The sequence below is a fragment of the Lithobates pipiens genome, unplaced genomic scaffold (assembly GCF_037356315.1).
Source record: "Lithobates pipiens isolate NorthernLeopardFrog02 unplaced genomic scaffold, aLitPip1_a1.2 Scaffold_1, whole genome shotgun sequence".
NCBI classification, from domain to species: domain Eukaryota; kingdom Metazoa; phylum Chordata; class Amphibia; order Anura; family Ranidae; genus Lithobates; species Lithobates pipiens.
Genome location: NW_027507685.1, coordinates 28,107,324 through 28,135,058, shown reverse-complemented (window position 1 = coordinate 28,135,058; position 27,735 = coordinate 28,107,324). Strand labels below are relative to the sequence as shown.

The following is a 27,735-nucleotide window of genomic DNA, read 5'->3' as shown; positions in this document are numbered from 1 at the left end:
TATAAGGGGGGACAACACAATTACAGTACAATACAAAAGGTACAGGAGGGCCCTGCTCATAGAGCTTACATTCTAAAGGGAGGGGGTGGATCATTCCCAGCCGTGGCTCAGCATCCTTCCTGTCCCTGGCTCTGTATCACCTGATAACCCCCCATCTCCAGCACCGTGTCCCCTGATCACTGATAACCCCCCATCTCCAGCACTGTGTCCCCTGATCACCCCCATCTCCAGCACCGTGTCCCCTGATCACCCCCATCTCCAGCACCGTGTCCCCTGATCACCCCCATCTCCAGCACCGTGTCCCCTGATCACCCCCATCTCCAGCACCATGTCCCATGATCACTGATAACCCCCATCTCCAGCACCGTGTCCCCTGATCACTGATAACCCCCCATCTCCAGCACTGTGTCCCCTGATCACTGATAACCCCCATCTCCAGCACTGTGTCCCCTGATCACTGATCACCCCCATCTCCAGCACTGTGTCCCCTGATCACCCCCATCTCCAGCACTGTGTCCCCTGATCACGGACACCCCTTCCCTCCCCCGGTGTCCTCGGTGATAAACTTCAGTGACAACTCTCTTCCTCCGCCTACTGCAGCTCGCAGGTCCCTGTACCGTAATGACTGATATAGAGGAGGCCGGAGAGTCAGAGTGCTCCGGGTGTGTGCGCATGTTGTAGGGAGAAGGCGGTGAGCGGTGTCGGTGGACATGTCCTGTGTGTAGAGCCCGGAGAGGGAGGGGGGACACCATGAATCTCCGGGGCCTCTTCCAGGACTTCAACCCCAGGTGAGCCGCTGTGTACGGAGCTGAGAGGGAGGAGAGCCGGGGCTCGGAGTGTGCGGAGAGCGGATAGGAGAGTCCGAGGAGTCTGAGGCCTAGTGAGGGGAAGGGAATGGCTGGGGGGACCGGACCGACTAGACGGGGCCTGCAATGCCTGATACAAGGGAAGGGGCAGTGATGGGGCAAGGCCATCTGGTGCCCAGGGCGAGGATGGCAAACTGTACCCCCCCCCCCCTATAAAGAAAGAGCCAGTGTCCTTTCAAAACCAGAAAACACTTAAAACAACACAACACTACAATCCAATACTGTCGCAGTAGCTGTACTGTATGTACTATGGTGATCAGCAAATGGTTAAAAGTTCACTTTACAGAAAATCTGTAAGGTGAACTTACATTGGAACCCCCCCCCCCCCCCCAGTTCTGCTAACCTGAAGTCCAGCGATCCCCCGCACCACTGACCCCCTTTACCCGTTATCACAGCCCCCTGCACCTCTGGGACCCTTTACATTACACAGACCCCTGCACCTCTGGGACCCTTTACATTACACAGCCCCCTGCACCTCTGGGACCCTTTACATTACACAGCCCCCTGCACCTCTGGGACCCTTTACATTACACAGCCCCCTGCACCTCTGGGACCCTTTACATTACACAGCCCCCTGCACCTCTGGGACCCTTTACATTACACAGCCCCCTGCGCCTCTGGGCACCTTTACATTACACAGCCCCCTGCGCCTCTGGGCACCTTTACATTACACAGCCCCCTGCGCCTCTGGGCCCCTTTACATTACACAGCCCCCTGCGCCTCTGGGCCCCTTTACATTACACAGCCCCCTGCGCCTCTGGGCCCCTTTACATTACACAGCCCCCTGCGCCTCTGGGCCCCTTTACATTACACAGCCCCCTGCGCCTCTGGGCCCCTTTACATTACACAGCCCCCTGCGCCTCTGGGCCCCTTTACATTACACAGCCCCCTGCGCCTCTGGGCCCCTTTACATTACACAACCCCCTGCACCTCTGGGTCCCTTTACATTACACAGCCCCCTGCACCACTTTACATTACACAGGCCCCTGCGTCTCTGGGCCCCTTTACATTACACAACCCCCTGCACCTCTGGGCCTCTTTACATTACAAAACCCCCTGCACCTCTGGGCCCCTTTACATTACACAACCCCCTGCACCTCTGGGCCCCTTTACATTACACAGCCCTCTGCACCACTTTACATTACACAGGCCCCTGCACCTCTGGGCCCCTTTACATTACACAGCCCCCTGCACCTCTGGGCCCCTTTACATTACACAGGCCCCTGTGCCCCTTTACGTTACACAGCACCCTGCATCTCTGGACCCCTTTACATTACACAGACCCCCTGCATGTTACACAGAGCCCCCTGTTCAGTGCAGATGACCACCTGCAGTGTAGCCCCCCTCGTTCAATGTAAATGTCCCCCTTTATTATAGCCCCCGTTCAGTGCAGACCCCCCTTCAGTGCAGTGTGCAGACACCCCCCCCCCCCCATTCAGTACCTCAGATCAGAGCGGCGGCACATGCTCAGCAGATCCCCTCCCCCTGTTTATACATAAACAGCTTCGCTCTGCTCGGCTGTGCCTGTGTGACATCCGGGATCGCACAGACAGCCTGCAGCCACAAGAGGAGGGGATGGTAGGTGCAGCGGTGTCACCCTGCACACCCCCTCCCCCTTGCATCACAATATAACTCGCCTCTCCCTGCCTGTGCCTGTCACTGCGCCGCTGCTTTAACCCACAGTGCTGCCACCGCTTCAGTTGCGGAGGGGGTGCTGGCTTGACACCCTCCCCCAGTTAGTCTGCACTTGGCACATCTTTGCAAGCAGGCACAGCTCTGCAGTGTTGTAGGGGTGGTCGGTGGTAGTCACTTGTTGCCCAGAACTGCGCCCCCTTCCTACAATATATTACTTCACCCAGGGCATCCTCCGCCCCTTCTGCCCACCCCTTGTACCGGCCCTGGGAAGGGGGCCAGGTACCCTGATATTGGGGGGAGGGGGGGGTGCCCTGCTATGGGGGAGAAGGGGGGGCCGGGTACCCTGATATGGGGGGAAGGGACCGGGTGCCCTGGAATATGGTGGGGGGGAAGGGGGCCGGTTGCCCAGATATAAGAGGGGGGGCAAGTGCACTGTTATATGGGGGGGAAGGGGGGCCAGGTGCCCTGGTATGGGGGGGAGCTGGGTGCCATGGGGGCTGGATTCCCTGACATGAGGAGGAAGGGGGCTGGTTGCCCTGGCATATGGGAGGGAAGGGGGCCACGTGCCATGGTATGGGGGGAGGGACCTGGTACCCTGATATGGGTGAGGGGGCCGGGTGCCCTGGTATGGGGGGGCTGGGTGCCATGGGGGCCGGATGCCCTGACATGAGGAGGAAGGGGGCCGGATGCCCTTGTATTGGGGGGGGGGGAGGGTGGCTGAGTGCCCTGGAAGGGGTAAAGTTAGCTGGGTACATTGGCTGGTATGGAGGTCTGACCTATTCTGCCAGCAATGGCACAGATCCTCCGTGTCTTGTATAGATCAGCTTGCTGTGGTGGAATGGCAGTCCTATACTACACGTAGTCATGTAGGAAGCAGAAGAAGGGTCCACAGCACACCGGGAGGGCCCAGAGATCTGACAGACCTGGCTCTGCATCGTTGGTACAGGTAGAGAGTCACAAGCTGCCTCATGCCTGATATTACTGGGCATTAACTTGGGAAGAGGGGGTCAAACTGGTACTGAAGAATGATTTAGGTTTTTGGCTCAGAAGGTATTGAGACCAGAGACCTCCGGCCATTTTCAGCAGCATGTCAACCGCAGCCGTTATAAATCCCTCGTAGTTTCTTTTAACCACTTACCGTCCCACCCACAGAACTTTTACTGCAAGTGGGTGGCACAGCCAGACATTGTCGCACATGGGCACACTGCTCCTGTGACTGCTGTGTCTACCGGACACAACGGATTAGTGTTGGCGGTAAAGCGGTCGGGGTATCACATAATTACAATGTAAACAAAACTGTTATGAGATGCGCAATTGAGAAGCATTCCTTCGTTTTTATACAGTGGACGTTGCTTCATCTTCATGGATTGAATACGCCATTGCTGGTAATGGTCGTCCTGTAATGTTTATTGTCTTCTGTTTTGCAGTAAATTTCTCATCTACGCCTGCTTGTTACTGTTTTCTGTTCTCCTCTCCCTGCGCCTTGATGGTATTATACAGTGGAGCTACTGGGCGGTGTTTGCACCAATATGGCTATGGAAACTGATGGTAATTGTTGGAGCCTCTGTGGGAACCGGAGTATGGGCACGAAACCCTCAGTACAGGTATTGTAATAGCAGCTATTTACCACCGTTCCGCCAGAGACTTTATTTTTTTTTTTTTAGTTTGTGCATACATTTTAAAATGTTCAGTTTTAGGCCTGAAGATGAGTTAAAATCTACAAACATTATCTATTTTCAGAATGCAAATACACTGGAGAATAATGCAACTGCAGTCAATTTGCCTTTAGTAATTCAACCCTGCTATATTATCCACTTTTTTTTTAGTGAATTATAAAAGAGGTCGTGTTGAGTAAACAGATTCCAAACATGTCAAGACTTAAAAATTAAAGGGGTTGTAAAGGTTCGTTTTTTAATTTTCTAAATAGGTTCCTTTAAGCTAGTGCATTGTTGGTTCACTTAACTTTTCCTTCGATTTCACTTCTAAATGTTTTTTCTTTGTTTTCTTTGTCTGAATTTCTCACTTCCTGTTCCTCCTCAGTAAGCTGTTCAGTAAGCTGTTCTGGCTGACTAACCACCGCTCGGATGATGGTGTGAAGTTTACTGAAGAGAAACAGGAAGTGAGAAATTCAGACAAATTTAAATGAAAAGAAGCATCAGAGTGGGAGAGTTTACTTCCTCTTTTTACATCCGCCCTAAAAAAACACAATAAATATTGAGCACACCCTGCATATGATTGTTGGCAAAAGTGCTAACCAATATTAAAACAAGTACTGCATAAGGTATTAAATACCCATTGTCTACCTGTGCCAACCTGTATGGATGTGATGGAGTTTATTATCTATTACCAGGACCCAGTTAAACTCTAGTCAGTATAAAGATAAAAGTATTCATTGGTCAGAACAGGCAAGCACAAGATTTTTTTATATTTGAGTGTTTTTTTTTAATACTGTATGTGATGTGTTCTCTGTAATAGATCTTTCAGTATGCATTAAATGTGCAATCTTATTCTTCTTCAGGTGTTTTCTGTAACATTTTTATTCTTTTTGATTCTGCAGGGCAGAAGGTGAAACCTGTGTGGAGTTTAAAGCAATGCTTATAGCGGTGGGGATTCACCTGCTGCTCCTAATGTTTGAAGTTCTTGTCTGTGATCGAATCGAGAGAGGAAACCACTACTTCTGGCTCTTGGTCTTTATGCCTCTATTCTTTGTGTCTCCGGTTTCAGTTGCTGCTTGTGTATGGGGGTTCCGACATGACCGTTCTCTAGAAGTAAGTAAAATGGGTCTAGAAAGAAAATTAAAAAAACGAAAAATTAATTCAGCAGCTACAGATACTGTAGATGCTGACTTTTAATATTGGGTCACTTACCTGTCCAGGATTCCCACAATGTTGGCACCCCAGCAGATTTTCTGATCAGCTGTCGGTTTACTGCACATGTGCGAAGAGCTCTGCACTTTCTAATTGGCCCGGTGGTGGAGGAAGGAGGGGGGCCGAATTTCCGATGGACAGCGGCATCTCCAGAAGTGGTAAAGGGGGACCTGTCTAAAACAGGTACCCGTTCACACACACACCCCCAAAAGGTGCCAAATGTGGCACCAGAGTGGAGGAGTAGACAGATAAGCCAAAGCTCTGCTTTTGAGTGGAACTCCCCTTTAATAGTCTAACCAGGACATTAGAATAATGAAGATAATAATTACTAAGCATTGATTTAAAGTGAGGGTTATGTTTCTTTTATTAAATGTATTTTCTATTTTATTTAAAAAATGTCTGCATGTATGCCCAGTAGGTGGTGATTTCTTCCAAAATCAGCAAATGCCAAAATCTCTGATAATAAGGATGTCCATACAGTGTCCGTTCTTCTTCTTCCTCTTCTTCTTCCTCTTCTTCTTCCTCTTCTTCTTCCTCTTCTTCTTCCTCTTCTTCTTCCTCTTCTTCTTCCTCTTCTTCTTCCTCTTCTTCTTCCTCTTCCTCTTCCTCTTCCTCTTCTTCTTCCTCTTCTTCTTCTTCCTCCTCCTCCTCTTCTTCTTCCTCTTCCTCTTCCTCTTCTTCTTCCTCTTCTTCTTCCTCTTCTTCTTCCTCTTCCTCTTCCTCTTCCTCTTCTTCTTCTTCCTCCTCCTCCTCTTCTTCTTCCTCTTCTTCTTCCTCCTCCTCCTCCTCCTCCTCCTCCTCCTCCTCCTCCTCCTCCTCCTCCTCCTCCTCCTCCTCCTCCTCCTCCTCCTCCTCCTCCTCCTCCTCCTCCTCCTCCTCCTCCTCCTCCTCCTCCTCCTTCTCCTCCTTCTTCTCCTCCTTCTTCTCCTCCTTCTTCTCCTCCTTCTTCTCCTCCTTCTTCTCCTCCTTCTTCTCCTCCTTCTTCTCCTCCTTCTCCTCCTTCTCCTCCTCCTCCTCCTCCTTCTCCTCCTTCTCCCTCAGCCAGTGGCTAAATAAAATAGATTCCTCCTGCAACTAATTGCCTGATATGCCTACAGTCTATGAACCTTCAGACTTTATCTTCATCTCGGAGTCTGTACAATCTCTGACAGATGAACCTACACCGAGGAGTCCATGCTCTCCCATCCCATCACTCCCAAACTGAAAAAGACAATTTGGGCTCTTATTTTTGCTTAACGCATCACCTTAAAGCTTGTGGTAGCCTCTACCAGTGCTGTCCCTAGTCTGTGCTCCTTTAGGTCTTCCAAGTCCACCAAGACCTTTCTGCTGCAACTGCGGTTTTCAGTTTTTCTTTGTGGCATGACTTTTATACCTCCCAAATATCAGCCTTGTAACTGTTTGAAAAGGATATTGTTAAAAAGCGGACTGCTTTTTCAGATCTGGCAGTCTCCTGTCTTTAAAGCGGTAGAAAACTTTAAAATAAAACAAAATAATGCGTTTCATACTAGCACAATATGAAAGACTTACCTTGAAATTAAGCCCTCAGGTGGTGCAATGTCCCCGCTGCAGAGGCTTCTATCTTTATTCAGTCTTCCTTCCAGATTTGCGGCTGCTAAGATGTCACTCCCACACATGTGCACGGGAGTCGCGGCCATGGCACAGAGCTCTGAAGGAACGGCACAGGTATGCCATTCCTTCAGACAACATGCGTCAATGAAATCACCGGCTGCTTCTCACTGGAATACCTTATAAATGGTGCAGGTTTAGAAATATTTTACCTAAAATTTACTTTTTTTTTTTTTTTTATAAGCTTACCTATAAATAAAAATCAAATGCAGGAATTTACTATCACTTTAACATGGCATCTGCCACCCCAGTGGAGGATGCACTTGTCTTTAAAAACCCCACTAACAAACGGCTAGAGGCCCATTCCAGAGATTGCTTCTCTGGCAGGCCCTGCACTGCAACCTTTCTCGACTATGACCCTAATCTGTCAAACCCTAGCTGATTGCTCAAAGGCTATTAGAAGGGATCTAAGCACTGTGGCAATTGGTCCCTTTGCTCACGGAGCTTTTGGAACTCATGCCTGCAGCCTTGAGCTACAGTGTGAGTGAGTTATTGAAGGTAAGTGAACATGAGGAGGACTCTGTTGGGCCGCAGAGCCTGCATTCAAAATGTGCTTGCATCGCATGGTCTTTGAGAGACAATGCCATTGGTGGCAAGAGTTCCCCAGAAAAAGAAGACTGGGATGATTCACCCCTTGGTAGAGGCGCAGAAAAAAATCCTTTTTGTTTACTGCATTTTGTTCTCAGTCATAATCCAAACCCAAATCTCCCCTCCCCGCAGATAAAATCTTCGGTATGAGGGTGCGCCTCCACTATCCAAAATGTGGGGACGTCTGTGGGCAATTGAGAACACTGGGACAGTTTGCATCTTAATACACCATCCAGCCACAGCAGCTTTCACAGGAAACTCATCCACATCATAAAAGACGGACCACAGGCAGTAGCCCCTCGGTATTGGTGTTTCCTCCAGTCAGACAGGAACTCTGAAGAAATTTTGTTATTTTTCTCTGGTCTTCTTGCTAGGTGGCAGGGACCTCCCGGCTACAGCATCCCAGAACAGGGGTAGTGAACCTGGGGAGGCAGGTAGCTTGGACTTTCTCGGGCTTCCCTAGAAAGGGAGTCTTGAATTTTTACTCCAGGGGACCCCTCTCTCCACAGGAGTCTGGTCAGCAGCATGCCTGTAGTTTCAGGTACACTGGCAGTGTGGGAGTTTGACTCAGGTGAGTCTTCAGGGGACAGTGCGGACTTATGGTGTCCTGATGCTTGGTGCTAAGCTCAATAGCGTAGTGGTCTGCGCTCCTACCTTGAAAGAAGAGCGGGTAGCAAACACTGACCTAGTGGTCGGGGCTACAAGCTCCATTCACTGTTCCAATGGAGGCTTTCATTCCACAGACCAGGTTCCTTGCTGCTTGACCTTTCAGGGCTTCAGAGAAGATGGTGGAAGCCATTTTGTCCTGTGCTGGTAAGTCACCAGGAAGGAGACTGTAAGCAGAGAAGCAGGTCTGGGACACCTGCAGACTCTGGCCCTAAGGCAAGAGAGTGGCAAACGGGGGTTCCTCTTTTCTTGCTCCCTGGTGAAGGGGGCACCAGGGGTTTTGAGATTATTCTCTGTACTATCCACAGACCGGCAGGGCTGATTTGAAGAGTCTGGCTGTGTGTGTATCCCTTTTTTCCTTCTAGTGATGGGGCTTCATTTGGGTCTCCCTAGGTAGATGGGTGCTGGTCATAGGGTGATCCGTCTGCACCTTGTCTCTTTATAAATGGCTCATTCTGCCTTGCGTCCTCTCACTCTAGGACAGAGGATGGGAGAAAAAGAGCAACCACCTAAGGGATGGATGCACAGCCTGCAAGTACAGGTTATCTACTGCCTGGATACCAGCTCCAGTGCTGCAACGCTCTCTGAAATGGTGTACAGATTAAGGGATTCCTAAAGAGCATTTGGGAAAAAATGCTCTTTAGGAAAGGCTCCTTCGCCGGAGGAGACGCAGCTATCCTCATGGGCGCTGAGGCTCTAGGGGAGCCCTCCCTTACTCACATTTGGTCAAGCACCATATCCTCTGTTGCTGGCTAAAATCCTGATGTTTGCTGATTAATATGGCTGGATCACGGCCGCTGGCCTCCCCAAATCTTTTTAAGGAAGTACTGCATGGCTGGAGCAGAAGTATTCAGAGTCCCTGACTACCTCCAGATGGGGGGAGGAGCGCACATCTGCAGAAGCAGGTGAACTATGTTGGTAAGCCAGGACCGTATGCAGCCTGCTATGCTGCAGGTCCCCCTGAATGGACAGCTATATGGGGGGTTTTGTGAGTATACCCGGGTGCCATCAACAGACACCAGGGAGGGAGCGTGATCAAGGAAGCAGTAGGCGGACCTCAAACTTCCCAGGAATATTACTGCAGACTTTATCTGGTTTGTAAAGGTACACCATATACTCTGGTTCCACCATGACACCTGTTTTAATTTTGGTAGATGGCCACAAGGTGGGTTACCCTTAGAAAGATGTCCTCTCTTTGGGTACTGGTTGCTGTGGGTGTTTGCTTCTTACAAACACAGGGTGAATGTGCTGTGTGTTCCTGTCCACCATTAGTGTGGTCATTTTGAAGGCAGAGGCCCCCACACCTACAATCTGCAGAGCCTGGGGCTGGCAATCTCAGAGATCAGAAGCTGCAGCCTGTTAACTCCTTCCCACACTTAATTCACGTTTGTGCATGTGCAGGGATCCTGGGGTCTGTTTACTACATGTTTACCATAAATTATAGTCTTTGCTTTCAGAAATTAAACCACAGCTAGCGGGGTCTTCTGTGGTTTAATTATGACTTTTTGTACTGGGAATCGAGCAATAGCCCCCCCCCCCCTAGGCTGAACTAGAGAAATAAATTTTGGACCCTGCAACATTCAATTGACAGGCTCCTGGGCGTAACCTCCATGCAAGGATTGCATGGCCAAACCCGTGTTTTAATTGCTTGTTAAATACCTGCAGTCGTTGGCCGCCTGATTTGCTACTGTTACACACTTCAGGGCTTAACCAAAGGTGTCAGAAGCTTTCGTTTATCACAAGATTTGGACATGTTATAAGCTGGGACACTTTGTCTGTCGCTCACCTTCGTGTGGGCTATATAAAGCAAGTTAAGTGTACAGCAATCTCTGTTAACATACATTGTTTTTAATATGTAGTTTATTTTTTTATGTCTAGGAGCTGAAGCTGTACCTATTATGGGGTAACGGTATCTGCTATGCACTGCAGTTTGTGTGCCTAGACTTCTATCACCTGGAGCTTCCTGGGTTCCACCACACAATAGATGTATGATAGATTAGTAGGCAGAGAGGCTATATCTATGACGTGATTATACAAATAGTTGGTTTTGTGGCATTAAATGCATATGAATTGCTGTGTGTGTGTGTGTGTGTGTGTGTGTGTGTGTGTGTGTGTGTGTGGGGGGGGGGGGGGTGTATTAGACGAGTACGCTATGTCTCTGACCTCTCACTTCTCCAAGTATGTTATAACTGTTTATTTACACAACACTGGTGCTTATGCTTGTGTTATTTGGGTTCAATTCTTTTGGTACCATTTGTGGTTCATGCCTCATGTGATCTAATGTATGGACTCTGAGGCTACGTTTCCTCTGTTGCGACTTTGGAGTGCAGCTTTGAGCAAACTTTACAGCCTCTGGATCATGTTTGCATCAGAGGTTGCATCAGGGTGGTGCTGAGACCTTTTCTAGGTTGCTGTGACTTTGAGTCACATGGATTGGAATGGATAACATTGAAATCAATGGGCTGTGACTTGTCATGCGACTTTGTGTTCAGGGTCAAATGGCATGTCGTACTAGTGGAAACTCAACCTAATATTTCTAATGACTGTTTGTATGAATTGGGAGGCTTTTACCTGACTTTTTTCATTGTCTCGTACAATCTCCAGTAGGTTGTCTTAGATGCATGAATATTCATGGACAGCAGGTGTGTACATGAGAATCTCTCATTGAGAGAATCTCTGGTCGCTGAGACCTTACCAAGGTATATTTATGCAATCTCTCAGGCCATACAGAAAAAATTCTAATTTGCAAATCAATAATTTTAAAGGTAACTGAGGAGGTTCCCTCTTTTATATTCTTGGTGTTCTTCCTCCAGGAAGGACTTGGTGTGGATGTGGACCCTTGCAGGTGCCCAGTGGGGTGAGTGGCCTCAGATGGTGCACGGGATGGGGCAGATCTCCCTGCATGGACTTTACTTGCATATCTGCTGTCTTTCAGCTTTATATATTCTTTAGAAAGTTCAGATCGTGTTGGAGCGTTTCTCTTTCTGTTGAGCACTGGAAATGTAGTCTGGGCATACAGGCAAGACAGCTGGTTGGAGGAAAGGCTCATGTGGTTAGAGACTTTCTCAGCTGTTCGTTGAATAGTTCAGCACTCTGCTAATCCCTTTTTGTAGCATCCTCCCCAGCACAAAACTATGGCTGCTTTTGCCTAGGTTGATGGAGAACTTGTCAAAAGTTAGGATAATAACAGAAGAAAGGAGCAGGAGACGGCTACTGGACTTGGTGCTTTTGAAGAGAGATAAGAAAACACTGCAGTTACAGTATATACTGTATGTGTGCCCAGCTCAAATTTCATGAATTGGGTTTACATTCACTTTAACATCGCCGTTGAGTTTGTAAAGCTTTATCGTTTGCATCACTGAGCCCTTTAATTGGGGTTGTGTGGTCACTATAATCTTTCCTAGGGTTTAGGATTTATACAGCAGTGTAAAACTTGTAGATGGCTCCTTCATGTGATGTGTTCCTGGCAGCACTAATGGGTAGGATTATGGTCTGTAGATGTGGTATCACGTTTTGCTATGTCTCTGATCCCTATACCTGATGACTGGGTATGTCACAACTCTGAGCAAAAATGTTTCCATGTCATTGTTGCTGATCTGCTACCTTCACTAACTTTGCCATCCATGTTCTTCTGAGCTCTGTAGTTCCTCTGCAGTAGCCTGCTGAACTTGCTGAAAAAAAAAACGTTATTGCCTGCCAAAAATCCTGTTTGTAAGACTGCTGGCTTCCATCCCTCTTCTAAGCTCAGCCATCGGTCTGACATGCCCAGTTGTAGTTCGATCCACAGCGAGCAGGGAGTTCTATTTCCTGTAGTGGGCAGAGGGGTCTCACAGCCCCCAGTCTGTCACTCCCATGGAGGTGGTGTCATCCTCCTCCTCCTGCTTCCGGCCAGCCTCCGCCCCTCCAATCCGCCTGGATCTCTGGCTGTGACAGGTATTGTATGCGAGAACACTGATCACTGTAATCTCCCGCTGGCATTGTGATTGACAGCGCACTGTGCCAATCCGGCGGGAGATTAGTGATCAGTGTTTCCTCATACAATACCTGTCACAGCCAGAGATGCATGCTGTGTCATCCGGGGATTTGTGCTAACAAACCCGCCATGCACTGGTAGGTCACGGAGTTGCACTGGGGGGTGCACTGATGAGCTGCACTGGGGGGGGCACGGATTGCTGTTAGCCCACGTACACACGGTCGGAGATTTTGCCAACCAAATCCGTCGGATTTTGCCCGTCGGATTTAGTCCAATGGATTGTGTCCGAAACTGTTGCATACACACGGTCGGGCCAAGTTGGCGAAAAATCCGATCTTTCAGAACGTGATGACGTAATTTCGTTATGATGGGACTACATTCAGGCTAGTAGCCAATAGCTTTGATGTAGGAATTTGATCTGAGCATGCGTGGCACTTGGTCCGATGAAAATGTTCTACACATGATCGGATTAGGTCCGTCCAGCCCAGTTGGTCGGGAAATCTTTCCAACATGTTGGAAAATTGGGTCGGACGGAGATTCGGACGGAATCAGTCCGATGCATACCACACACGGTCGGATTATCTGATGACACGGTCCGATAAGACTCATTCTGACAGATTCTCCGACCGTGTGTACAAGGGCTTAGAATGATCTCAAAGCTGCAGCAGGAGCAATATTTTGAATACTGAATTACAGCAGAGTACAGTGTTTATAATATAGTTATGGGATGTGTCTACAGTTCAGTAATGATTACATTAACCACTTGGGTACCGCGCTATTGCAAAATGACGGCAATAGCGCGGACCCACATTTTCGGGACTACGTCTATTGACGTAGTCCCGGTTACGAGCGGCCTGCGCGCCCCCTGAGGGGCGCGCGCGGCGCGCTCTGTGATCGGCGAGTCCGTGAGACTCGCCTGATCACCGATCCGTGTAAGGGGTCGATCCCGACCCCTTATCACGTGATCAGCTGTCAGCCAATGACAGCTGATAATGTGATAAAACGGAGCCGGTAATCGGCTAGTATTCCTCCTCGCGCTGACAGCGTGAGGAGAAAAAAAAAAAGCCGATCGCCGGCGGCCGTGTTCGGGACATCAGTCCCGATCACGGCCAGCAATTTAAACGGACACCTGCCCCCTGCCAGTGCCCACCTGCCACCCGCAGTGCCATCCTGAAATAAAGTAAGTGCCCCCCTGTCAGTGCCACCCAGCAGTGCCCATAGTGCCCACAGTGCCACCCAGCAGTGCCCACAGTGCCACCCAGCAGTGCCCACAGTGCCACCCAGCAGTGCCACCCACAGTGCCACCCAAAATCTGCCTCAAAGGTGCTGCACCCCAGTGCCGCCCATTAGTGCCCAGCAGTGCCGCCCATTAGTGCCCAGCAGTGCCGCCCATTAGTGCCCAGCAGTGCCGCCCATTAGTGCCCAGCAGTGCCGCCCATTAGTGCCCAGCAGTGCCGCCCATTAGTGCCCAGCAGTGCCGCCCATTAGTGCCCAGCAGTGCCGCCCATCAGTGCCCAGCAGTGCCACCTATCAGTGCCCATCAGTCCCATCTATCTGTGGTACCTATCAGTGCCCATCCGTGCCACCCATCCGTGCCACTTATCCGTGACACCCATCCGTGCCATCTTATCTGTGCCCATCTTTGCCCATCAGTGCCGCCTTATCTGTGCCCATCGGTGCCGCCTTATCTGTGCCTATTAGTGCCGCCTTAACTATGCCTATCAGTGCCCATCAGTGCCGCCTTATCTGTGCCCATCGGTGCCGCCTTATCTGTGCCTATTAGTGCCGCCTTAACTATGCCTATCAGTGCCCACCAGTGCAGCCTATCAGTGCCCACCAATGCAGCCCATCAGTGCCCACCAATGCAGCCCATCAGTGCCCACCAATGCAGCCCATCAGTGCCCACCAATGCAGCCTATCAGTGCCGCCTAATCAGCGCACTTCAATGAAGGAGAAAAATGACCCGTTTGCAAAATTTTATAACAAACTATTAAAACATGATTTATTTTTTATTTTTTTTTGCATCTTTTTTTGTTTGTTTAGCAAAAAATAAAACTCCGAGCTGTAACTAAATACCACCAAAAGAAAGCTCTATTTTTGGGAAAAAAATGATAAAAATTTCATTTGGGTACAGTGTTGTATGACCGCGCAATTGTCATTCAAAGTGCATCAGCACTGAAAGCTGAAAATTGGTCTGGGACTGAGGGGGGTTTAAGTGCCCAGTAAGCAAGTGGTTAAGTAAAGGCAATATGATTATTGTAACCTATCATACTGTGTGTTATGTATGGCTTGCTGGCTGCAGAATGAGGGGTGTGATTTATGTTTAAGTGGGTGAGTTCACATTTACATGTACAAGCCTAGAGTACCTCCCACATTCACTCCCAAAGATTTATGGGAATTGTAGGCTGATTAGTTAGAGAGAAGAGGATATGGTGCAATCACTGTTCTAAAAGATCCTCCCTGCCAGAAAAGATGATGCATTTTTTGAATCACAGAGCTGCCTTCCTGAAAATTGAATCAGTCATATCTCTTAAACCTGTAAGAAATTTTCTTTGAAAATCCCAGAGTGCTGCTTTAAGTTCAGTACTCTTTATACGTTAGACATCAGTACGTCTCTTTTACTCAGCCTTCCTAACAGGACAGCTATAGCAAGTCAATCTAAATGTTCTGTTACTACTACAGGCTCAGTCTCCTGAAGCGGTAATCTGCATAACTTACCACCAGCATCTCAATGTGCCATATGAAGTCAGACTTCCAACTTTGGGCAGAGCTCCTGTTTTTCATAAAGTTGTCAGGTTAATTTTTACCCAGTTCCTTTCTAAACTAACCATGGCTGTCGTACCAGCACTCAGAGGGGAGAAAAACCATTGAGATTATATATATATATATATAATATAAATTTAGTACAAAATATAGTATTGGAGCAGAAATCTTGCTGGATAGATACAAGGGCCTATTTATCTAAATGTCCATAGGTGTCTCATTGAATGAAGATTATGTAGGATGAGAGATTTGGAGATCTACCTCTAGTTTGCTTGTTCTGTTCTCGAGTCCAGATTAACCACTTTGCGCCCACTCTATAGCCAAAAGACGGCTAGAGACGCTAACTGCTTACTTCCCTAATGCGCGCCGCCGCGGGCGTGCATCGGGGAAGTTCTGTGTTGGCCGTGTCCCTCGGACACAGCCAATCACAGATCGTGCTAAATGGCCAATCACAGTGGCCATTTAGCACTCGATCGGGCTATACAATGAGAGGTGATCTCATATGTAAACATATGAGATCTCTCATCGCCGGCTCCCCTCCTCACACAGAGACTGCGTGTGAGGAGGGAGAGCTTCCGTGCTGCAGCTGCAGCGTCTGTACACACACACATGTGCCATCTGTCCTCAGTGCCACCTATTAGTGCCACCTGTCCCCATGCCACCTAACCGTGTCATCTGTTCCCAGTGCCACCTATACATGCCGCCCGTCCCCAGTGCCACCTGTCCCTAGTGCCATGTATCCCCAGTGCCACCTGTCACATGTCATCAGTGCCACCTGTCAGTGTGAAGTGTCATAAGTGCCACGTATAAGTGCCACGTATAAGTGCCATCTGTCATCAGTGCCACGTATAAGTGCCATCTGTCATCAGTGCCACGTATAAGTGCCATCTGTCATCAGTGCCACGTATAAGTGCCATCTGTCATCAGTGCCACGTATAAGTGCCATCTGTCATCAGTGCCACGTATAAGTGCCATCTGTCATCAGTGCCACGTATTTGTGTCATCAGTGCCACGTATTTGTGCCATCAGTGCCACGTATTTGTGCCATCAGTGCCACGTATTTGTGCCATCAGTGCCACGTATTTGTGCCATCTGTCATCAGTGCCACGTATTTGTGCCATCTGTCATCAGTGCCACGTATTTGTGCCATCCGTCAGTGTCACATCAGGGTCACGTGCCATCAGTGTCGCGTGTCATTGTCCTGGTGCTCCAGGGCCTTCAAAAGTGTAATAGGTAGTCAACAAGTTAGATGTGTAATTTATGCTCCTAGAACACGTGAAGGCGCTCCCTGCATGTTGGGTCTCTCTCAGTGGTCAGGCTGTGAAAAAGTCCCACACATGTGGTATCGTAATACTCAGTAGGAGTAGCAGAATTTAATTGGGGGTGTCATTTGTGGTATACCCATGGCACGTGAGAGAAATAACCTATTACAATGACAATTTTGTGGAAAGAAAAAATAAAAAAAACAAAAAAAATCTTCATTTTGCAAAGAATTGTGGGAAAAAATAACACCAAATCCTCACCATGCCTCTTACTAAATACCTTGGAATGTCTACTTTCCAAAAAAGGGTCATTTGGGGGGTATTTGTACTTTCCTGGCCTGTTTGGGTCACAAGAAATGAGATAGTTCACCAGTACTTCAGATGTGATCAATTTTGTATGATTCGCACCACAGCTTGTGGACTCTCTAACTTTCACAAAGACCAAATAATCACTAATTTTGGTTATTTTTACCAAAGATATGTAGCAGTATAAATTGTGGCCAAAATTTATGAAGAAAAATTAATAATTTGCATAATTTTATCACAGAAACAAATAAATATGTGTTTTTTTTTTTTTCCAAAATTTTTGGTCTTTTTTCATTTATAGCACAAAAAATAAAAACCCCAGAGGTGATCAAATACCACCAAAAGAAAGCTCTATTTGTGGGGAAAAAAAAGGACAAAAAATTTATTTGGGTAGTGTTGCATGACTGAGTAATTGTCATTCAAAGTGTGAGAGCACCGAAAGCTGAAAATTGGTCTGTGCAGGAGGGGTGTTTAAGTGCCCAGTAGGCAAGTGGTTAAGACAAGCGGGCATCAAAATATTACTATCACAAGGTGATTAAAACATGCGACGATTGAAGCCTACCAGGCATCATCGCTGTTTTCTCTGGAAAACATCCAAACTCATTCAGACAGAGCGGGGGCCATTTCTTGGGCTGAAAAGGTCAGCGCTTCTCCTCCCCAGATCTGAGGAACAGCATCCAGGTCCAGTTTCCAAACCTTCATGAAACATTACTGACTGCTCCTGTTCTCTAACCAGAAACAGGCTGTCGGAGGAAGGTGCTTAAAGCGGAGGTCCACCCTAAAATGGACCTCCGCTCATCGGAATCCCCCCCCCTCCGGCGCCACAATCGGCACCTTTCAGGGGGGAGGGGGGTGCAGTTACCTGGATAATCCAGGTAACTGCACCCACTTCCGGGCTAGCTCTCTGCGGAAAGGGGCGTACGTTCCGCAAGCGCCCGCCCCCTTCAGCAAGTGCCCCGCTGCCTGCTGGGAAACACACAGCTCCCAGAGGCAGCGGGGACCGTCCGGATTGCGCCGCGCGGCTCGCGCATGCGCAGTAGGGAACCGGGAAATGAAGCCGAAAGGCTCCATTTCCTGATTCCCATACCCAAGATGGCGGCGGGACCCGGCAGCCGAGCGAGCGATCGGCTTCGGGTGCCGACATCGCGGGCGCGCTGGACAGGTAAGTGTCACTATTTAAAAGTCAGCAGCTGCAGTATTTGTAGCTGCTGGCTTTTAAAAAAAAAAAAAAAAACGCGGAGTCCCGGTGGACTCCCGTTTTAATGCTGTGGTCCCGCCCTGATCAGGTAGTTCTATGTTGTCCTCTCTGTAAGCCATCCTGGAAGATTACTGGGTAAAATAAGAGTTTTTACCTGTTAACTCACTTTCCAGAAATCTTCTAGGCTGGCGTCAGTTCCTTCCCTTATTTTTATGAGGCTAATGATGTAATCCTAAGCTGGTTGCACGAATGGGAGTTTTTTGTTTCATCTGTGCCTTCAGTTATTAATTCTGAGGGGTTACTGTCTGTGGTCTGTCTTTTATGATGTGGATCATGTGTTTCCTGTGCTAGGTGGGAGGAGCCTATATCTAAGCCATCCTGGAAGATTACTGGAAAGTAAGTTAACAGTAATAACTCCATTTTTGTACTGACTGTGAAATCTATTTTTTTTTCAGCCCTCTGTTTGTGAGCATGCTCTCAGGACTGCTTTTTCTACAATATTAAAGGAGAAGTCCAGCCAAAGCTCATTTGGCTGGGCTTCTCCTATGGATCACAGAAGTGCAATTCGTTTTTGCACTCCTGTGACCTGTTTTCAGCAGAGAGCGGACTTAAGTCTCCTCTCTGCTGACGTCATGGATATCAGTCCAGGCACTCCGCTGTCATCCCAACAATGGAAGTCTGGACTGACACCCTGCGCAGCCTCTCGGCGAGCTGCTGAGAGCCTGAGACGGCCGCTCGGCCCCCTCCACATCTCTACACTCCAATGAGCTTTAAGGGAGATGAGCAGAGAGCTGTGACTGACAGTCTACAGTTCTCTGCTCACGGAGCTGTGAAAACTGAGTGATCAGCGATGTTCGATTGCTCGGTTTTCAGTGCAGGGGCCCTGGGGGATAGATGCAGCATCGGACCCATGCTGCATCCACCAAGGTAAGTATGATGGGGGGGGGGCCCTTAAGGCCTTCTGGGAGTAGGAGGAGGTTATCCTGGGCTTGCCAGTGTACAATCCCCCAGTTGGTGCAGTATAACAATGTCTAAGACTTCCTGTGTCCCTCCATGAAGTCCATGAAAAGGATTGAATAACAATTGTAGAGAACATGCACAGGCCCAGCAGAGAAGATTATAAGAAGTGGCTGTGGTATTCTGAGGAAGGCCGCACAGATGGTATCTCACTCAGTTGGGGGTAGTGGAATATATATACAGTAACTCTCACATTATGCTTATTTAGATATAGAAAATGTTTTTGTTTTCTTCTCTTTTGCAGTTGGAGATCTTGTGCTCTGTTAATATATTGCAGTTCATATTCATTGCACTAAGACTTGACGGCATCATCACTTGGCCATGGCTGGTAAGCATTTTTTTTCCCCCTTAGTTTTGATTTGAGCCATGTGTGTCTGCCACAGCTTTAACATTCTTGGATAGCTGAGGTTTAATTAGTTACATGTGGTAGTTTTTAATGTGTCATTTAACCATTTCTTTTCTATTTAGGTGGTGTGTGTGCCCCTCTGGATTCTTATGTCCTTCCTGTGTTTGGTGGTTTTGTATTATATTGTGTGGTCTGTCCTTTTCTTGCGATCGATGGACGTCATAGCCGAACAACGACGGACACATATCACCATGGCAGTTAGTTGGATGGCTATAGTTGTGCCGTTACTTACTTTTGAGGTATTTTAAAGTTGACAATGCAAACAAAAATATTTCTCATGCTAATATGGTCACATTTAAATGCCATTTACCCAAATACGTGTAAATGCTGGATTGTAGGTCTTACCTGCTTATTTTGAACCAATGGGTTTTATACATTGAGTCCCTGGCTCATAAACAAATAAGCAAATAAGGTATATCTGAGAAAAGACATACGTTCTAATCTGAATTCTTGGTCTGGGCCAACATTGAAGCAAGAATGTCAGTATGACCACCAGGCATTTTAATAGAGAGGTCAGCTGTTACAGAGCCTCTGTTTCTTTGACAGGATTACGTTAAGTCAGCTAATGTTAAAGCCCAACTCAGATCTTCCTCAGGCCATCATCCTGTAATGTTCTGAATGCTCTTTGGACCTTCTTTTGTAGTGGGCAGTCCTCAGTGATGCAGATCTGCACTGATGTGATGTCAGGACTGTCCTCTGCATTATTACGCTGGGTGCATAGTGCTGTAGCATTGTTTCCTCTGGGGCTGAGCCCTGAACACCCTGCACTTAACCTCTCTGGCGGTATGATTATTTCAGATTTTAGGTGCTGAAAGCGGTACAATTATTTTGCATGAAAATTTGGTGTTTTATATTGTAGTCCTGTAATTCTTAGAATAACTCACTTAAATCTGTCCAAACCAGAGTCTAGTAGACATCCCGGGTATGATAAAGTTTGAAAATATCAAATCATAAGATATAATATAATAAATAACTATAAATAATTATACCAAATAATATAACAATAAAAAAAATTATTCAATAATGTAATCCAATCAAAAACACTGAAATTTGCTCAGTTGCAGAATTCAGTCATTACTTTTTAGTATTTGATGACGAATCTCCCCACAAATCGCTATCGCTTATTTCTGTGATGGATTCTAATTTATTATCGCTGTTTTCTAGCTGGTCTAAAACCATTTTTGATGTAAAGGGACAGGTTTGGTTGCTATGGACAATCTCCAGTTTCCAGGCATAAAGAACAGTTTTTTATAAGATAAAACTGCATGCAGGACACTGGGCAGAACACTTGGGACAAAGGGGATGTGAAATAATCACATAAAGCAATGTAATTTGTAAGATTACATTATATTGTAATGTGTGTGTTTCACTTTTTGAATTTGGAGCCGTTCTCTGTCCCCGTGCATCACAACGCTCGCAGGGAACGGAGATCGGCTCCATGATACATCGAGCGGAGGACGAGCCACTCGTACAGCGGGGGGACATCGCTGGATCCAGGGGAGAAGGTAGGTAAACCTCCTCCTGCATTCAGCGATGCGGCCCCGAGTCTGGCTCGGGGTTACCGCTTTTGGTACAAAATCTCCACCCCGAGCCAGACTCGGGAATACCACCAGGGGGGTTAAAGTATCTTCTAAGTTTTCCATGTTGAATTATACTGGATGGTGAATATTGCAGCGAGAGCTGTTTTTATGTTTATTCCTCCTGGGGGGAATGAAAAAAATTGCCCAGAGTTGGCTTTTTATCAATTCATATTTGTGTTATTTTGTGTTTAGACAAAAGACCGGGTTATTGACTTTTACTGATGATTTTATGTTTTTATATTTGTCTTTTAGATTCTGCTTGTACATCGACTAGATGACCATAACTTGTTCTCCTACATCCCAATCTTTGTCCCTTTATGGCTTTCTTTAATCACTCTGATGGCAACAACGTTTGGGCAAAAAGGAGGCAATCACTGTGAGTAGTAATCAGTAGAGCAAATAATTTTAAGCGTATAAAATCCTGGCCTACAGTGAAGCTTTAGATTGTCACCCTTGTAATTTAAGTAAACCTTTTTGGGGTTCAGATATACAGATTATTTTAAATCACTTCAGCCCTGGAAGGATTTGCTACCTTCCTGACCAGGCCATTTTTTGCCATACGGCACTGCGCCGCTTTAACTGACAATAGCGCGTAGGGGTGCAACGGATCGTCGCCGATCCATGATCCGAACGGGTCACCTCACTCGGATCAGCACACGCCGCGGAGCGCTCCGCGGTCATGGTCTTAGGAAAGGCCGCGGCTTCAGCCTAGCTCCGAAGCGGCGGCCATCTTTCTACACCCAGGTCGTTTACAATGTGATCGCTCCGTCAAATGATGGAGCGATCACTTGTAAATAAGCCGGCATCATGTCTCTCCCCTCTCTGTACTGATCTGTACAGTGGAGGGGGAGAGATCGGATGGATCCAGTGCTGTGGGCTGCATCTGTAGTGCCCACAGCACTGCTCTTTGACAGCCAACCCAGCAATACTCTGCCGTACCTTGCCAATGCTCTGCCGTACCTTGCCAATGCTCTGCAATACCCTGCCAATGCTCTGCAATGCTCTGCCGTAACCAGCCATGCTCTGCCGTAACCAGCCATGCTCTGCCAATATTGCAGTGGGGGAGATGACGTGGATATTACAGTGGGGACTATATGGCGGTGGAATTTTCACAGGTTTTTGCAAATTCAATTATTTGCTGATCTGAAAAATTATCCGATCCGTGACTCTGATCCAAGGAACGATCTGATCCGTGAGTTTTTTGATCCGTTGCACCCCTAGCGCGGTCGTGCAACGTTGTACCCAAACATAATTTTTGTGCTTTTTTTTTATTTTTATTTTTATTTATTTTTTTCCCACAAATAGAGTTCTTCTGGTGATATTTGATCACATTTTTTTCACAAATAAAAAGAGCAGCAATTTTGAAAAAAACAATAGTTTGTACTTTTTTCCTATAATAAATATCCCCCCCAAAAAATCCTGCATCAGTTTAGGCCCATATGTATTCTTCTACATATTTTTGGTAAAAAAATCACAATAAGTGTATATTGTATTGATGCGTAGAAATGTCTACAAAATAGGGGATAGATTTATGGCATTTTTTATTATTTTCTTATTTATTTTTTTACTAATTGTCAGTGATCTGCGATATTTTTTTTATTAAGTCAGGGATCTTCACCCCACACCCGCTGTAACAATTAAAAAAGATCTTGGCTATTTGGATGGTACAAGGCCTATTCATTCATTCATTCATTCATTCATTCATTCAGTTCTGTAACTCAATGATCTACCATCAGCCTTTGAGGCTGACGGCTTGTAGTCTTTAATGAACTACTAGGGCATTGATGAGCGCTCTAGAGTAGTTCATTGAGCTTCCTGTCATTCAGTAACTGCCTGGCTGTCTGCAGGAGCCTGACATTACACCCAAAGCTACCTGCAAAAAATGTGCATTTATTTTTAAAAGTAAAGTTATCCTTTAATCAGTTGCCGCCTGCACACAGTCAAATGACGGTGGGGCGGCTATCATTCTGGGACGATGTCATATGACGGCGTCCCAATACGGCCACGCCATGTTGCTAGGACACCCTGATCTCTCTATTGTGCTGTTGTCTTCTGACAAGGGGGCTGCCCCCTTCCAGAACACAGTGATTGGCTGCGCGTGCTGATCGGATGCTGGTTTTCCAGCATACTCGTTTGTCAGAAGCCAGTTGTGAGACACACGGGCTGAAAGTTGGCCGGTGCCTTCTGAACCAACCGTTTTCAGACAATTTTCAACTAGTGTGTACCTAGCTTTAGGAACCAAGCATTCCTTTCTTTTCTTTTTTTTTCACACTGAGGGACACAGAAAGACTGAGTGTCAGGGTGTCTTGTTCTCTATTGGTGGATTGGACATTAACAAACTAAAAAAAATTGGGCTAGCCCAGGATAACTCGTTTAACTCCCAGCATGCCTTCTTTCTTTTTTTTTTTTTTTTTTTTTTTTTTTTTTTTTTTTTGCTAGTGTCCTAGGAGGATGGATGCCTTTTCTCTGCTCTTCAGGGAGAAAAAACGAACCTTTAGCTACTATTTCTTCTACAATCAAAATTCCTGCCATATGACTGCCGAGCAGGTTTCTACTGTATATGCAACTATCCAGACCAGCCTTTCCTCAGCAGTGCAGTACATGGGCCCCAGTAGCTTGGACTGTGACCTTCGGGCACTGGTCTCTGCATTGTGGCATTTTCCAGACTTTTGTGTTGTGGTCCACAGCTTTTTCCATAGTCCCAGGTGTGACCCTGTCTTTGAAGACTCACTTTGTGAGTAGGACGTTAGGGCTAAGGACCAAGAGTTAGACACTAGGATGGCTGGATGCCATTTAAAACTCCATTGGTTTTACCATGGAAGAGGTTAACGCTGAGAAATCAAGTGCTAAGTTCATCTGCTGTGTGGATTGTCGTGTGTGTGTGTGTGTGTGTATATATATATATATATATATATATATATATATATATATATATATATATATAATGTGTGTGTTTGCTCTGTACTCTTTCCCAGTAATCCTCATTGAGGAAACTTCTTATCACTGCTGCTCTCATTTGCAAGTCGCACATGGAATTCTCTTTGGTTCCTCTGTCTTCTGTTTACAGTTATCTTGTCACCATTGACCGCCTGACCCATCAGTGGGGCTTGTGAGTGTCTAAGGCTTGCCCTCGTACCAGAGCTACATTGCATTCCACCTTGCAGTGCAATATGCCTGGTTTTAGATGTATAGAGACAGTCCCACTGTACCTGGGGGCTCCAATAAACATTCCTTTAATTGTTCTCATTGTGCATGACACACAGGGGTTGAATTACTAAAATCTGGTGCAGCTGTGCATGGTAGCCAATCAGCCTCCTAACTTCAGCTTGTTCAATTAAGCTTTGACAAAAAAAAAAAAAATGGCAGTTGATTGGTTTTCTATACAGAGCTGCACTAGAGTCCAAACACTTTATGAATCACCCCCGCTGTACTATTGTGTTCTGATGACAAGAGCCCTTTCTACCGTCAGAACACACTAATCAGTGTTGCTGCCTATAGCTGGCGGAACTGATTGTTCAGGAAAAAAAAAAGACAGGCTGGTGTACAAAAGTTGATTGGTAGATCGGCTTCTGTGCAACTGGCCTGCCCATACATCAAAATCAAAAATTCGGCCAGTCCCTGCTGAACCGTCTACCTTCATTCACAAAGTTGCATTCCTTGTTGCCACTTTCTCTGTGAAGCAAGGGTCTGAGCTGTAGGCCTTATTTTGTAAAGCAATGTTTCTCAACTCCAGTCCTCAAGTATCCCCAACAGGTTATGTTTTCAGGAATTTTCTCAGATGAAATGACTGTGGTAATTACTAAGGCAGTGAAACTGATCAAATCACCTGTGCAAAATAATGGAAAGCCTGAAAACATGACCTGTAGTGGGGGACCTGAGGACTGGAGTAGTTTTTGGTCTCTTGCGTCAACCAGGACATTGTAGTCTGTAGTTTGCTTTGGGAGTGACCTTTACGTCACAGCCACTGCTTCCTTCAGAAAGACGGAGTCATTTCTGGGGGTTTCTGTACAGGTGAACCTGGCTTCTTTTTCCACCGTTTTTCGGTCACACAGACTCGCCATCTTTCAGATTTATCAGGTGCCATCTTTTTCTGTCAAGGCACTTTCCACTAGTTTCTCAGATTTGCAAGCTGCTACCTGATCTTTTGTTCACACATTCTTATTCTACCAGGTAGACGTTCAGGCTGTTAACCACCCCAAAGTTGTACTGCTTTTGGACATCTCAATAGCCTATATCCCTCAATGAATGAACAAGAAAATAGGATTTTGGTACTCGCCATAAAATCCTGTTCTTGAAGTGCAATGAGGGACCGGTGTTTTTTGATCTTGCTCTTGTTAATGCTTTGTTACAAAATTGGCATGCTGGGAATAGGAGAGATTATCGTGGGCCTGCCCACCTTTTTTTGTTGCGGTGGCGGTATACCCCCCACAGCCTAAGGCTTCCTGTGTCACACAATGAACTCCCAAGGAAAGAATTGTGTGGGGAGTACAAAAAAAAATCTATTTGATAATTCATAATTTGGGTCTGGGAAAGTTTGTCAAAGATTTAGGTGCCTTAACACAATTTGAAGCATAGGAAAGTATTGGCTATACAGTACCCTAACAAATCACAATCTTTTTTTTTTTCCAGGGTGGTTTGGCATTCGCAAAGACTTCTGCCAGTTCCTGCTGGAGATCTTCCCTTTTCTTCGGGAATACGGCAATATATCCTATGATATTCATCATGAGGACAGTGAAGATGCAGATGAAACGCCTGTGCCAGAACCTCCCAAAATTGCCCCAATGTTTCGAAAAAAGACTGGTGTAGTAATTACACAAAGCCCAGGCAAATATGTGGTGCCTCCTCCCAAGCTGAACATCGATATGCCAGATTAAAGGGACTTCAAGACATGAAGAACTTGCATAGGTGCACTTACCTGTTTCCAGCCCGAGGGTAAAAGCAGCTCTTCACAATGAGACCAGACTATATACGCTACTGACCTCACTTCATTTTTGTTCTTTTGCTTTGTTTTTTAAAAAAACTTTATTTTTAAAATGCAGCATAACAGTATCAGTGCTGCTGCATTGAAATCTTCTCTCCCTGACCATGTCAGCTCAGTTAACAGATGATCAATGTAGCTACTCATTACATGCTTGGACCTCTAAGCCCTTGTACACACGGTCGGACATTCCGTCAACAAAATCCGTCGGATTTTGTCTGACGGATTTTGTCCGAAACTTGTGTTGCATACACACCGTCGGACAAAGTTGCCGGAAAATCCGATAATTCAGAACGTGATGACGTTATTTAGTCACAACGGGACTACGTTCAGGCTAGTAGCCAATAGCTTTGATGTAGGAATTTGATCTGAGCATGCGTGGCACTTTGTCCAATCGGAATTCTCTACACATGATTGGACAAAGTCCGATCGCATAATGTTGTCGGAAAGTTTTATAGCCCAGCTCTCAAACTTGGTCCGTCGGATATTAAGACGGAAACAGTCCGATGGAGCCCACACACTGTCGGATTATCCGACAACACGGTCCGATCGGACATTTTCATCGGAATGTCCGACCGTGTGTACAAGGGCTAAGAGAATAAATTAATGTTATTGTGAAATGCCGCTTGGCATACCTGTAAAGGTTATTCTTGTGTTTGACGTGCAGCTAATATGCAAGGCTCCTTCTGCTTTGGGCAAAACTCTTGCATTACCTACTTTATACCACTAGTGTATTTTTATGTATGAAACATTGACCTATTAAAACCTGAGCACTGCTTCTGTAATAGTAAATAGGGGATCACTATTCTGGCCTGCCTCCAATTTCATGGAACCAGGACCCCACTTTTCACCTGCTAGAGAAACTGAATAGAGCAGCCACAATAAATTCTTAGGGGACCCCTAAAGGCACGCTTTTAACACTTAGTCTGGGCAAGGTGTGTGGTAGCCAGGCTATCTCTCCCTATTTAGAGCAGCTAACCAGTTTAAATTAAACACTCCATGAGTGCTATTATATGTAAAAACCGACTTCAGTCTACCTAGTGAATTTTAACAATAATTAGGAGGATGGCTTTTGCTCATAAAAGAAATTTGGGGTGGAGGGACTAACCTTCACCCTTTTTAAAAGGCAAAAGCAATAAGTAAATTTTTAGTTTTAGCCTGGCAAATCCATTTTGTTGATATGCCTACCTTTTAGAAATTGCAATTTACCCATGGCATCTGGTAGGTGACTGCATCTTTATGCAATTTTGAATAGGTATGGTCCTTGGAGGAAGATTATTTGAGTAGTATTCTAGCAGTAAAGTCACCAATCCTGTTCTGCATACTTGTTTTGGATCAGTGACCGTATTGAAGCCAGACAGCCAGGCAATTATTATTGTTTAGGTTATTAGCCATGACAAATTCCATATTTCTGTATGACAGTTTAAAATGTAAAAGGCCATTATATACCCTGGTTGTCAAAATGACGTTTTGTTCTTCATTGATCATCTCTAAGTAGAAATACCCTTTGACACTTAAAAAGATGGTAGTATTTGAGAAGCAGACATTGACCCAATCTTAACCCTGTTTTTTTGTTTTGTTTTGTTTTTTCTGTAGGTATTGCAGCCTTGCTTGTTTGTATAGTATTTATAAAATTGTTTTAGCAATGTAATATATTCTGTTCAAATTATACTTGTGTACAGTATAAATTTGTTAAATACAAAATATTTTTTTAAATAAGATTTGTTTGTAAAAAAATAAAGCTTATGTTTCCAGATTTGTCATTTATAATTTACATTTTAAATACTGTCGGATGTCTCGTCTAAACAAAAAGCCAGTACCTTTTTTCGTGTTTTTTTTTTTTTTTTTTTTCTTTCTTTCTTTCACACTGATCTAAAAAAATCACTATCTGAATTGAATGTTAATTATTATGCACTGAAACAGTGTTGCTTGTAAAGTTTACTGGCCAACCTTTATTAACATGTTTCTGTTGCAAGTGTTCAGTAAACTCTTTGAATGTCTTAA

General features: G+C 46.1%; 1 protein-coding gene across 1 annotated transcript; it reads left to right on the top strand.

Moving 5' to 3' along the window:
* Positions 1 to 622: 622 nt before the first annotated feature.
* TMEM185A (transmembrane protein 185A) lies at positions 623 to 27,735 on the top strand. The gene is made up of 7 exons (XM_077487136.1): positions 623 to 788; positions 3,929 to 4,105; positions 5,059 to 5,269; positions 19,012 to 19,095; positions 19,236 to 19,412; positions 21,006 to 21,129; positions 25,383 to 27,735. The coding sequence occupies exons 1-7, from the start codon at positions 751 to 753 to the stop codon at positions 25,625 to 25,627; spliced, it is 1,056 nt and encodes a 351-aa protein (XP_077343262.1). The 5' UTR covers positions 623 to 750; the 3' UTR covers positions 25,628 to 27,735.